The sequence below is a fragment of the Typopeltis vanoorti genome, chromosome 11 (genome assembly GCF_054136105.1).
Source record: "Typopeltis vanoorti isolate ZY-2024b chromosome 11, IOZ_Tvanoo_1.0, whole genome shotgun sequence".
Lineage (NCBI taxonomy): Eukaryota > Metazoa > Arthropoda > Arachnida > Uropygi > Thelyphonidae > Typopeltis > Typopeltis vanoorti.
The window spans coordinates 37,383,782-37,398,510 of NC_143559.1; the positions used below are offsets into that span (position 1 = coordinate 37,383,782).

At 35.3% G+C, this 14,729-nt stretch overlaps 1 protein-coding gene across 2 annotated transcripts in view; it reads right to left on the bottom strand.

Annotated features, from left to right (window-relative positions):
- The window catches only part of LOC150101446 (mitogen-activated protein kinase kinase kinase 11-like), a 201,724-nt gene that overhangs the window by 158,580 nt on the left and 28,415 nt on the right, over positions 1 to 14,729 (bottom strand). For both annotated transcript variants that reach the window (XM_090400189.1, XM_090400188.1), the window contains exon 2: positions 14,277 to 14,457. In XM_090400189.1, coding sequence (XP_090256315.1) covers positions 14,277 to 14,457 — 181 coding nt within the window. The remainder of the gene's footprint in view (positions 1 to 14,276; positions 14,458 to 14,729) is intronic.

Consider the following 14,729-nt stretch of genomic DNA (forward strand, 5'->3'; position numbering starts at 1 on the left):
TCCAACAAGACAGATATCATCTGCATAATCCTAATATTATTCTACTCATGTTATCATTTCCAAGTTCTCTAATACATTTTTCTAAAGCTAAATTAAATAGGAGGGGTGAAAGGGCATCTCCTCACCTCAATCCCATCTTAATAGCAAACAGTTTAGATCTAATTCCATTAGTCATTATCATATTTCGGCTGTCAGTGGTGCAATTTTGATAAAATTTATTTTATTAAGAAGTATTCCAAGTTCATTTAATTCTTTCAAAAGGCCTTCTCTATGAATGCTATCATATACCTGTATCAGATCATATCATATTATCATATCACATATCCTCCATAGCTCAGTTGGTACAGACAAAGCCCTTTAGTTGGAAAGACCTGGGGTCGATTCCCATCTATGATGTAAGGAACTTTTATCTGGTCTCTTTCAACTGAAGGTGATTTAGTTGGTCTCATATACGGAGGGTTTTTTTTCACTTGGAAACTCAGGTTTTTTGTCCCTCAGAACAGGCAAACCGTCCCCATGAACAAACACTGATCGACAGTCAAAAATGCATACTTAGAAGTCCCTCATTGCAGGGCAATGAGGGACTTCTCAACCGGTCATAAGGGATGGATGAGGAAAATTGGAGGGAACCCCACACAACAACAACATATCACATAACCAAGAGCAGTGATTCTCACATAAAATAGCAAGGTCACTTCACCAACAAAACTTAAAGGTTACCTTCTACCAAATCAACAAGATCTCTAATCATAACTTATTTTAACAGTATTAACAACAACAAATGAATTATTTTATAAGAAAAGATGAATATTAACTGGCTTATATTTTGCTGGATTTCAAACCAGCATATCAGAGCACAAAACAGCATGTTATAGCTTACAATGAGTAAATGAAACAATTCAAACTATAATGGACAAAAATCTGAAATCCTAATTTGGTGCCCTAATGTTATAAAAAAAAGAAGTATTACAGCAGTGTAGGAGTGGGTGTACAATTAAATAGCGTTAATAACCAGAACATTAAACTCCAAGAGGTATCTCTGAATATTTTGTTTATTTAGTGTACTGGTAAAAAAATACAAGAAATCAATGAGCAAAACTATATACACACAATTCAGTTTACAATCGATGGCACTATACGAGTGCAAATTCCTAAGGCCTCCAAGGAAGGAGTGTGTATGCTGTAATATGATGCATAGTCGGCACAGTGCCATTTGCATAAAAGGGCGACATTGTGAAATTTCTCACTGATGTAATAAGTAGGCACAGCAGCATCAAGGTAGATTGAATCCTGGAGGGTTGATAGTTGGATCAGTGATCAGGCACTTGTTTGTAGTTCATTCCATTCTCTTCTACCAGTCCTGGGGACCATCAGCTAGAATATCCACAAGCTAGAGGTAGGGAGAACCTAATTCGAACTGCAATGATGATTTAAACAACTCAAAATTTTGGGAACTAATGACTTTGAACAGATACTAATAATCTTTTTTATCAATATTCAATGCCAGAAGGTTGTATTCTTGTTAACCTGAACCTTTAAACTGTTCCTTCATGTTTTACTTGTATTATTTTACTGGGCACAGAGCAGTAAAAAGAACATACTTTTCAAGGTATGCTTTCGTATAACAGTTATACTGTTATATGAAGAAACAATCTAAAACTGTTCATATAACAGTCTGACTGTTGTATGTTCACTCTCAAGATGATATGAGATGCTTATCGCAAATACAAGTGTTTTCACATAAATACCTTATTTTTCAAACAATTTTATCTCTATAGTTTATTCATTATTATTCAATGCCAGAAGGTTCTTCTAAGCTTTCTGCTCAATTTCTACAACCTTCTGACATTGAATAATGATAAAAAGATCATTAGTATCTGTTCAAAGTCAAAGTTCCCAGTTTCAGAAAGTAACTTTCATACAGAGTTTCAACAATATGGTAATGCTATATGCCAGCCTGGTTGGTTGAGTGGTTAGCATATACGCTCTCCAACTAACAGGCTGCAGGTTCAAATCCTGTTGTGGGCATGGATGTGCATGTCCATCTACGTGGTAGATGAATTTCACTGCCTGTTATGAGACCACTGCTTTGTTCATTTGGAGGCCTGAAGTGGCTTGAAAAAAAAAGTTCCATGTTTAATCTCTAGAGCAGAGTTTCTATACTCTTTTTCAGGTTATCTTGGAAGTAGCAGAATACATTTCCAGCTTTTCTTACCATTCATACTATAGGCTTATGCTACATAAAATGGTTCCTTAAATTTTTTATGTTATCACATAATGTGGTACTTTGTAAATAATTATTTTACTACTTCCTTACTTGCCAATGCTAGAATTATATTTTCAAAAAAACAAAAGTTCTATGTTTAATCTCTAGAGCAGAGTTCTATACTCTTTTTCAGGTTATATTGGAAGTAGCAGAATAAGCAGAATACATTTCCAGCTTTTCTTACAATTCGTACTATAGGCTTATGCTACATAAAATGGTTCCTTAAATTTTTTATGTTATCACATAATGTGGTACTTTGTAAATAATTATTTTACTACTTCCTTACTTGCCAATGCTAGAATTATATTTTCATACCATTAAATTGTTACAGGGAACTTATTTTTGGAAAATGCAATTATCATGTGGTCTCCGACAACTGACTACTTTACCCTAAACATGGCGGAGATGACTGGTGGTGTTGGCTCTTGTATTTCCACTAGCAGTAGTCCTAAATTAGTAAGACACCCTAAAGGTAAATCTCTGAGAAGCTCTGAAAAGCACATCGTACTAAATGTTTATGAATGAGAAATACTAATGAAACAGTGGGCAACATCATGAAGCAAACAGCAGTATACTGCATGAAGAAGGAACTGACCATGACGTGACAACTGTGTATGCCAGGGAAGAAGAGGCCTAACAATGTAGGACCACACACACACACGCTTGGTGAAACGACGACTTTACGTTGTCAGCAATTCTTCAGAAAGTGCACGATATCTTCCAAAAGAATGAAATTCCTACGATATATAAAGTAATGACTGCTGCAAACAATGATAAAGATTTCCCTCATATTTCATTAACAACAACTTACGGTTGTTAAAGGACCTTGGTTTTGTTTATGCCATAAGAAAGCAATCATCGGCATTACTTGAAAGGGAAGATATAATTTTATGGCATCACCACTATTTGCATTGGAAATATCGTCGAGGGACGAAAAATTTATTATACAGACGAAACTTGGGTGAATGCCAGTCAAAACTGTACTAAAGTTTTCCAGGACATGACAGTAAAAAGTGCTTGTCAAGCATTTTTGTTGGGCTTAACAACAGGCCTGAAAGCACCAAGTGGAAAGAGGTCTCATATAATCATAACATATGCTGGCAGCAAAGATGGATTTGTACCAGGGGGCCCCTTGAAATTTTACATACACAGAAATCACAAGGCAATTATCATAAGGAAATGGATGAAAAGCACTATGAACATTGGTTTACGAACATGTTTTTGCCAAACATTGAGCCTAACAGCATTATTAATGGACAATGTGCCTTACAATTCTGTTTGACTGGAAAATGTTTCATCTCAGGCTACAAGCAAAAAGGACATCAGAAGTGGCTGAAGGAAAAAGGACATTCAGAAGTGGCTGAAGGAAAAAGGAATAGTTTTACTTATGACATGGCGAAAAACAGAACTATTGAACTTAGTGGCAAATGCCAAGAGTTAGTTTCAAAAATATCGCTTTGACAGTATTGGTGAACAGAAAGGATATGCAGTTACTCGTCTTCCACCATACCATTGTAATGAACTGAACCCCACAGAACTCATCTGGGCACAAATTAAGGGGCATGTTGCAGCTAAAAATACAACTTTTAAAATTTCAGATGTTGAAAGACTGGTCATGGAAGGATTTCAAAAAATTACTGAGTGCACATGGAAAAGTTGCATAACCCATGTTATTAAAGAAGAAGATAAATTCTGGGCACTTAATGAAATAGTAGATGAGGTGGTGGAAAATGTGTGTGTTTCACGGTAGATGACAGCTCTGAATCTTTATTTAGTGAAGATGCACAATCTGATGATACTACCCACAGCCTGAGTAGTGTTGAGGGGCTTCCTCATTAAATTAATGAAATGTGCGTTGTGACGAGTGAAGTTCATTTCATAACGTGAACAATCACTGCTTATCTTAAGCCAGTTTATAATAAACTATGACATCTGCTTTGTTACATCCTATCAGTTAATTCCAGAAAATCCAAAATGCACACAGTCGTATGGAATCATCTTGGCCGTGCAATTTCACATTAGCAATCATAATGTAATGTTATACACAGAACGGTGTGATTTGGGCACTGACGGCATTATGGGATTTTCTATGCATGTGTTTAGTTACAAACACGACGTGCTTCACTGTTGCCATAGTAACAGCGAACTAATATCCTGTTACCTTCAGAAGCGGTATGGCCTGTAGTATATTTCTTTACTTCCAAGATAACCTGAAAATGAGTTTAGACTAGGGGGAAAAAAAAAAAAGAATACAAAATTATTAAAATCAACAAAAATGGGAAAAAACTTAGCCGACTAACAATACCATTAAATACTATAGGTTTACAACTTTTTATGGGTGGGAAAAAATAAATTAAAAAAAAAAAGCATTTTGTTACTTGTATATGGAAATATGACTATCAATTTAGCTCTACATCTCTATTAGTCTACTCCAATAATGAGAACTAAAATGAAGATGGAAACTGGTTTGGATGGTAACCCGTCTGATACTGCATAGCAATACACACATCTAAAAGGATACCATGCATTATGAGATACTGAGAATTTAGTATGAAATCAAATGTCTATAAGTGCCTCCACAGTGCAACTGGAAGAACGATGGTATGTTGTGCCCTTTGATTGGAAAAGGCCTAAGTTCGATTCTCGTCATGATGAGAAGAATCTTTCATCATGAAGGTATTTTCTTGATCATAAATTAGTATAATAATAATAATATTTGGTTGCAGATCAAGTGTTGATCAATTTTAAATATAAAATTGATCAACACTTGATCTGAGAAGAATTTTTATATGGAATATTTCAATTGAAGGCAAGTTAGCTGATCTCATATGGAGGTAGCAGGGTTTTTATGTCCCAAAAACTCAGGTTTTTCATTCCGCATACAGACAAATTGGTCTTTAGGACACATGCAATTTACAAACAAAAAATACTAATGGTGGTGAGCAGTAGATGGTGTTGGTGTAGATCATGGAGAGATGTAGAGGGCGCCTTCCCTTGATGATGAGTCTTTGGACGATCCTTGGAGATGTCACGAAATAATAATAATATATACACACACACACCTGTAGCCTAGATCCAATGATACTTCACATGCAAACTTGAATTTGCTCATGCTTGAGTAAAGAATCAAAACAAGAATAATTTGTTTTCATTATTTATTGATGAAATATTTCATCAAATATTAATTCCTTATTGACTTAGCAAATAAGCTTGTCATGGCAAATTTAGACAAAACAAAATTATATGACTAAAAAAAAGTCAAAAATAGGTCAAAACTTCAAACATGCAACAACTTTAGATATATTCAATAGATTTTTATTTAACAACAGAGCTCTTTCAATAACATAAATTTACCACAAACGACAGTTCACAAGAGAAGAAATGGAAATAAACCACAAAAATTCAACAAAGAACAGAATCAAACTATATGTTATTATTATATTATGTGCCATCTAGTCATTTCCAACTTTTGTAATCTTATGAACACAGAACTCTACCTCACTCAGTCTTTTGCCTCATTTTTCAACAGACAAATTAATGTTGATAAGTTCCTTTATGTTGTCCATCCAACTCTTTTGCTGTGTCCTTTCCTTCTCATGTCCTCAATCTTTCCCAATATAATTCCTTTTCCAAAGATTTGTCTACTCACATAATATACCCAGAGTACATTAACTTCTGCTTACAATGATTCTTGCAGTCCATGAGATTCTTAATAGTGTCCCACATCCATAATTCAAATGAATCAATTTACTTTCTGCTCTTCTCAGTTTTCACATCCACATAGGAAATACTACTACTTTAACAATTCTAATTTTTGTGGTTACTAACATAACTTACAAAATGCAATTCACTACGAGTAGATTTGCTTGCATAATAAATAACCAGGTTTTAACTAGTACACATTTTTATTTATAGTAAATATATTTCCTAGACATATATGTCTAACAGTCTTCAGGAGGTTGCTTAACATAAATAAAAACTGACAAAAAAAATTAATGTTTTCTGTTTTCCAAAGCAACATATATCTATAAATTGAAAAGCCTGGAATGATAATTTAATCATGAGTCTCATTACGCATGTTATATGCAATCTCCACATTGTTGTGTAAACTCTGTATGTGACTGCTGGCATATGAAAGTCCTGAATGTTACACACATTAATTAATGACTTCCAAATGTAGTGAAGGATCATTCCTTGAATTCAATTTAGTGTGCCTTTTGAGCAAATGACCCTTTGTACAACCTGCCTATTTCTCTTCTAAGTAGGGCATGCAGGATGCTTAACAACTTGCCATGTGATGCTCTTTGAGGATGTGCAGTATGAGTCTACTTCCCCCCCCCCCTTTGTTTTCAACATCACCTATATATGCTTTGTTGCAGATTTTGAAACTTCTACCAGTCTGACCTACATTCATCTCTCCACAAGAACAAAGAATCTTGTATACACACCCTGATGTTTATAAAATGAAACTGACTTCAAGGGAAATGTAGAAAGCTTCGTAAAGTGTTGAATGGTTTGAAAGCTGTTCTAATGTTGATTGCCTTTAATATTTTGGCTATTTTTCTTGATGTAGTGCCAATGTATAGTATAGATACTGTGCTTTTTAATTAATTTCTGGGATATCACAAGATGGTTCATCAAAAAATAAGTTTCTTTAGTATCTTTTTTTTTTTCAAATAGCCATTTTGGAGGAACTGATTATATGGTGTGCATGAAGTTAAGACAGCATCCCAACATTTACTTTTTCTCTCTCTCTAAAGAATTTATTCAGAAGTAAAATGGATAACATTTGGGATTTAGCCGACCAAACCGTATTCTTATTGACTTAAACCAAAATACAAAATGATGGTACAACATGACAAAATTTCATGCTGGCTGGGGCGTCGCCCAGTTAAACAAGGCCCCCGTTGTTTTTGCCAGGGAACCAGGGCGAACAGCAAAAAGTCAGCTACTGGAACAAATCTGAAAACACACCCCAACTCAACATCACCAGAGTTAAAGATCGGTAATATCAACGTAAGAAGTCTGAATGGCAAAGAAATGGAGCTAGCTGAGGAATTAGATAAGTACCAGATCAACATAATAGGGGTGATTGAAACTGAAAAGACAAAAACTTGCGAGATCTTTCTGAGCAATAAATACAAAATGTTATATTCAGGCAATGACAATCAAGGAAAAGAAGAAGTAGCCATAGTATTCAACACAAAATAAAGGCTAATCTTCTTGAATGGCGGTCAGTCTCAAGTAGAGTAATTTGGGCAAATATGAGAATGGGGAACTGGACAATGAGACTTATTTGTGCCTATGGTCCCACAGAGGGTTCTACTAAGGAAGTGGAGGATTTTTTTGAGGCTTTAGAAAAAGCAACTGACACAATGAAAAACGAAAAGTTCGTCGTTGTTGGGGATCTAAATAGCAGAGTAGGAAATGATTGTCAGACATACAAAAATATTTTGGGAAAATTTGGAGAAAAGAACAAAGCAAATAATAATGTCAAATACCTGTTGGATTTCTGCTCAGGACATAGACTGGTTATTACTAACACCATGTTCCAACATAAAAATGTGCACACATTCACATGGAGAGAAGAGGCAAGGAATAAGAAAAGTCTCATTGACTAAGTTATTGTTGATAGTGATGTTTTCTCCCTGGTGCAGGAGGACACCAGCGTGTACAGAGGATTTGAAATTGGAAGTGATCTCTATTTAGTCTTGAGCAGGATAAAATTGAATTTCATATTGAAAAGAATAACATATAAGAAAATTTTAAAGAGAATAAAAGTTGAGCAGCTCTCAGATGTGAACTGTAGACTAAAATACACAAAGATTATTGAAGAGAAAATGAAAGAGTTTGAGAACAGGAACCAAACCTTGGAGATTCAGTGGCAAACCTAGAAGAAAATCCTGATTGATTCAGCCAGAGAGGCATGTGGTGAGGTTGTCTGCAAGGATAGAAAAATCAGAACTCCATGGTGGACACAGGAAGTTAAAGAGGCAATGAAGGAAATGAAGAAAGCATATCAAATGTTCCTGGCAAATAAGTCATCTTGTGCTCTTAGAGAATACAGAGACAAATGTAAGAAAGCGAAACACTGTATAAAACTAGCTAAACAAAAGTCATGGGAGGACTTTGGCAAAAACATAGAAAATAAATATCAAGAAGGTGGTAAGATATTCTGGAGGTTGTTGAAGAAGCTTAGAAATGGAGGAAAGAGTGCTGTAAAAGGAGTTAGAGATGATGAAGGTGACATGAAAATGGGAGAAAAAGATATCCTTGAAGTATGGAGTAATTACTTCGAAAAATTGCTAAATGAAACAAAAAGTGATAGCAGAGTGGTAAAAAAACTCTACAGCCATACAGTCAGGAATACATATCCATACTTGAAGTAGAAACAACCATCAAAGGCTTGAAATGTGGAAATGCTGAAGTATGGTGGTATAAAAGTCTTACAGTGGCTGCACTGCAGAGTTCAGAAAGCCAGGACAGAGGGATGAATTCCCGATGATTGGAGTAGAGCTCTCATAGTACCCATATATAAAAAGGGAAATAAAACTGAATGTGAGAATTACAGAGGTGTTTCCCTACTGAGTATTCCTGGCAAGTTTTATGCAAGTATAATTGAGAAACGGTTGAGAAGAATTGTGGAAGAAAAGCTTGGTGAAGAACAAGCTGGATTCAGGCCAAAGAGAGGGCTGTCAGGATCAGATCTTCACTTTACGACAAATAGTTGAGAAAGCATGGGAATATAACAAAGACTATATTTAAGTTTTGTCGATTTGGAAAAGGCATATGACAAGGTGCCAAGTGAGAAGCTATTCAATACTTTACAGTTATGTGGTGTCAATGTGGCATTATAATCAAACAATACTTAATCTTTATTTGAGTTGTAAGTCAGCAGTTAGAATTGAAGGAAGTACAGGAAGATGGTTTAATGTTAAATCTGGTGTGAGACAGGGATGTATATTATCCCCTCTGTTATTCATTTTCTTTATGGATCACATTATGAAAGAAAGTGGCATTAAACATGATATCAAAATTGGAGATGTTAATGTCAGCTGTTTGCTTTATGCGGACGATGTTATACTTCTAAATAAATCCGCTACAAGTCTGCAGGATTCCTTGACTAAATTGAATAACTGTTGTAATAGATATGGTATGAAGGTCAGCAATAAAAATACGAAGACAATGAAAATAGACAGAATTGTTTAAAATGTCAACTGCGTTGTGAACGGAGAACCTGTGGAACAAGTAAAACATTTCAGCTATGCTTTGAGATGTGGATTTGGAAAAGGATGGAAAAAATCAAATGGACAGATAAAATAACTAATGAAGAGGTCTTAAAAAGAGTAGAAGAAGAAAGAAGTCTGTTAAGGAGGATAAGAAGAAGAAAGGGAAACTAGATCGGACATATTTTGAGAAGGAATGGAATCATTAGAGATGCCATTGAAGGAAAAATAGACGAAAAAAGACCCAGAGGAGGAGTATGGAAAATAATGCTAGATGACATGCTGAATGGAGACAGGTACACAACCTTGAAAGAGAGGCTCAGAACAGAAGAGTGGAAGAAAAGTTTTTGCTACTAAGAGAAGAACCTACTCAATTGCAGAATACTCAAGAAGAAGAAATCCTATAAAATCCTTTAATTTAAATGTTTCTATTATATCCCCTCTTTTTCATCTACTAATCATAACTTTTACAACTCAAACCCTCAATCTATCCTCACAGGGAACATTCCACAGGCCACTAACTTCTGGATCCTCTTCACCACTTCATTCCCTAGAAATCCACGTAAACAGACCTGACCAGAGTAATCCGGACATACTTGTATCAAGACCTTATAAAGAGGAATGATAATGTCCTTATATCTGCTTTAGTATTCTTCAATAGCCAAGTAATCCTATGAGCTACCTTGGAGTTTAGAGAGCAATATGCCCTCTAAACTTTCCCCCCTCTCTCTCTCTCTCTCTCTCCACTACCAAATCCATTGCCTCATTATTTCCAGGAGTACAGCTCCATCAATGTGGAACACTGCTTGTTACCTATTTATCTCAAAATGCATCTTTACATTTCTCCACATTAAATTGACATTCATTACCTCTTGCCCATGCTGAAAGTCTATATCATTCTGCATTCACTCATTGCCTTCATTAACTATTATCCTACCTAACTTTTCAGCAAAGAACTGAATATTTCTGCAAATTAAACAGTAGTGGTCCTAACACAGTCTTGTTCCACATTATTAGTTACCTGTTTATTTCTGGATTCTGCTCCTCCATATTCTACTTTTTGGTATCTGTCTATCAGCCATTCTTGTATCCACAAATAACCAGTTTTGTATTATCCATAACTGGGTGTTCTAATTTGCATAATTGAGTTTAATATGGTATTCTGTGAAATGCCTTTGAGCAATATTATTGTGTAGCCATTCCCTTTATCCAACTCAGCTGCCACTTCATTATATCTTGAGAATATCACTAAAAAACACACATACTAACCACAGTAATGACTATTTAATTCATAAATATTTCATCCCAAGTATCTTTGGACGTCATCAGTACAGTAGTTCAAATAACACTAGGAATAACATACAGTTAGGGTGCATGATTACAATGGAATCTCAATATGCGTGCAGTAACGTGTAATCTTGAGAATATTTATTATATACACAAGCTACTGACTTTATATTATGCTAAGACAGATGGATTCAGATAGGATGCTTAAGCATCAAGGTTCGATAACTGGGAAGAGACCTCCACATAGGTTTTTGGAGAATGTGGAGAACCAACTAGGGCATTTGACCTGATGTCTAATCCTCATCTTCTCGTGGTGTACCCTGTTGGATATCTACCTGGATACAGAAGGAAGGAGGACGGGCTAAAAATTTGGGATTTAGCAGATCAAATTGTATTCTTATGGACGTAAACCATAACTCAAAATGATGATACAACATGATGGAATCTTATGCTAGTTGGGGCATCGTCTGGTTAAACAAGGCCCCCGTTGTTTTTGTCAGGGAACCAGGGCAAACAGCAAAAAGTCGGCTACTGGAACAAACCCAAACTCCAACTCAAATTCAGCAGAGATCAAGATTGTTGATCAAGATCAACATACGAAGCATCAACGGAAAAGAAATGAAACTAGCAGAATTGAATAAGTACCAGATTGACATAATAGGTGTTACTGAAACAAAGAAGACAAAAACAAGTGCAATCTTTCTAAGCAACAAATAAGATGTTATATTCAGGGAATAACAATCACGGAAAAGAAGAGTAGCTATAATGTTAAACGCTAAATATGAGGATAATCTTCTTGAATGGCAGGCAATATCAAGTAGTGATGTGAGCTAATATCAGAATGAGGAACTGGACAATGAGACTTATTTGTGCTTATGGTCAAACAGAAAGTTCTAATAAAAAAATGGAAAAATTTTTCAACACATTAGAGAAGGTAGCTGACACAACAAAAAAGGGAAAGTTGATCCTTGTTGAAAATCTAAACAGCAGAGGAGGAAATAATTACCAGACATATAAGAATATTTGGGGAAAATTTGGAGAAAAGAGCAAAGCTAATAATAATGGCAAGTACCTGCTAGATTTCTGCTCAGGACCATGTTCCAACATAAAAATGTGCACAAATTCACATGGAGAGAAGATGTAAGTAATAAGAAAAGTCTCACTGACTATGTTATTGTCAACAGTGATGTTTCCCCCACTGGTTCAAGACACAAGAGTATACAGAGAATTTGAAATAAGAGGTGATCACTATTTAGTTTTGAGCAGGATAAAACTCAATTTCATATTGCAAAGAAGAGTGTAAGAAAGAACTAATCAAAGTTGAGCAGCTTTCCGAGATAAACTGTAGACTCAAATACACAATCATTATTGAAGAAAAAATGAAAGAATTTGAAAACAAGAACCAAACCTTGGAGATTCAGTGGCAGACCCTAAAAAAAAACTGATTGATTCAGCCAGAGAGGCATGTGATGGTGAGGTAATCTGCAAGGATAGAAAAAAATCAGAGCTCTATGGTAGACTCAGGAAGTTAAAGAGGCAGACAAGGAAAAGAAGAAAGCATAATGAAAGTTTCTGGCAAGTAAGTCACCTTGTGCTCTTAGGGAATACAGAGAAAAATGTAAGGAAGTAAAGCATTATGTAAAATTGGCTAAACAAAAGTCATGGGAGGACTTTGGTAAGAACATGGATGAAATATCAGGAAGGTTGTAAAATATTCAATGGAGGAAAGAGCACTGTAAAAGGAATTAGAGATAATAAAGAGGGCATGAAAACTGAGGATAAAGATATTCTTGATGTATGGAGTAATTACTTTGAAAAATTGCTAAATGAAATAAACAGTGACAGCATGGTGGTAGAAGACACTCAAAAGGAATGCTATCTGGAATATATATCTGAACTTGAAATAGAAAAAAAAAAAGCTATCACAAACCTGAAATGCAGAAAGGTAGAGCAGATGATATTCGACCAGAAATGCTAAAATATGAAGGTAAAAAGTTTTACAGTGGATACACTGTCAGAAGGCCTAGTCAAAAGGTCAGATTCCAGATGACTGGAGTAGTGTGCTCATAGAACCCATCTATAAAAAAGAGAATAAAGCTGAATGTGAGAATTACAAAAGAATTTCTCTACTGAGTGTTCCTGGTAAGATTTATGCAAGCATTCTTGAGAAACAGCTAAGAAAAATTGTGGTGGAGAAGCTTGGAGAAGAACAAGCTGAATTCAGGCCAAACAGAGGTTATCAGGATCAGATTTTCATTTAAGACAAATAAATAGTAGAAAATCATGGGAATATAAAAAGAATCTGTATTTAAGTTTTGTAAGTTCCAAGAGTAAAGCTGTTCAAAACACTCCAGTTATATGGTGTAAATGGGACATTATATCAAGCAATATATATAGTCTCTATTTGAGTTGTAAATCAACAGTTAAAAATGAAGGAGGTAGAGGAAGATGGTCTGATGTAAATCAGGTGTGCGACAAAGGTACACATTATCGCCATTGATATCAAGATTGAAGATGTTGGTCTCAGCTCTTTACTTTATGCAGATGATGTTATACTTCTAATAAATCCAGGACAAGTCTGCAGGTGTAATAAATCTGGTCTGGTCTGAAAATCAGCATTAAAAAGACGATGAAAACAGGCAGAAACATTGAGAACATCAACTGCATCCTGAATGGTGAACCTATATAACAAATTAACTTCCAAATTAAATTTGGAAATAGACAGCAGAATTAGCAAAGCTGCCTATTTCCAAAGTATGGTTTGAAGTCAACTAAAGAAATTTATATGAAATAATAAAGAGAGATTAGTCAAAATACTAAACTAGATGTATACAAGATGGTGTTCAAACCAATTTTAACTTAACAAATCTGAGAGCTGGGTCAGAAATAAAACTCTTGTTCAGACTGGAGACCACAGATATGAGAGTCCTGAGAAAGATTAGGGGGACTGAACAGGCAGCATCAATGGCAGTATCATATCAAAAATAAGGCTAAGAAAACTTGACATTGCTAGCATTCAGCAATGTGTTAGCAGAGCTAATCTGGTATGACCACTTAAACAGAATAGGAGAGGAGAGATGAGCTAAACAACTGCTATTGCCAGGATGGCAGGAAAAAGACCCAGAGGAATATAGAGATATAGGTGGACTGATACAGTAAAAGCCATCCATGCAGTAAAAAGTGCCATAGAAGACAGAAATATGAGATCTGATAATATTGGAATGTTGACAGATAACAGGCTAATGTGGAGGAAAATTGTTGACAGGAAATTAATAACGATGTAACTTTTCATGTAGTACTATCATAAGATCCTGTACATACCATTGTGAGAGATAGAAATACACATTTAAAGGAATGAATAATTTTGCACTTTTTTAAATCCAAAATGAGAATGGGTTTCTTTGTGCTTTCAGAACATCAATTAAAAATAACATTTAAAAGACTAACATTCAAAATTGTTATTTTTATAATGTTGGAGATATATAATAAAAACTTACCTCCATACATCACTGGATTTGGAAAAGGTTGAAGATTTTATGACTTCTGGAGCCATCCATGCATAAGTTCCAGCTGCTGACATACGAGTTGTTTTATACACCTCTCTTGCTAAACCAAAGTCTGTTATCTTTAATGTTTTGTACTGAAGTTCACCATTTTCTATGGGTTCACTAAGTAAAACTGCAAATGAAAAAAAAAAAAAAAATTATTTCAAATTTAGTTATCCAGTAATTTATTAAAAAAGGGTGGCACACCATTTGGCAACTCCTATAGGTAGAGATGACCTGCTAATGCTTCTGCCTGGTATCTCAACTTGGGCCTGGCTCCCACTGAAGAGACCTCAATAAAGGTCGAAACTAGTCTGGGTGTGGCCCTTCCTTTAATGCATAACATTAGACATATCTGCAAGGAGACGTGTTTTGCATTATAGGAGATACTGAGACAGGAGTGTT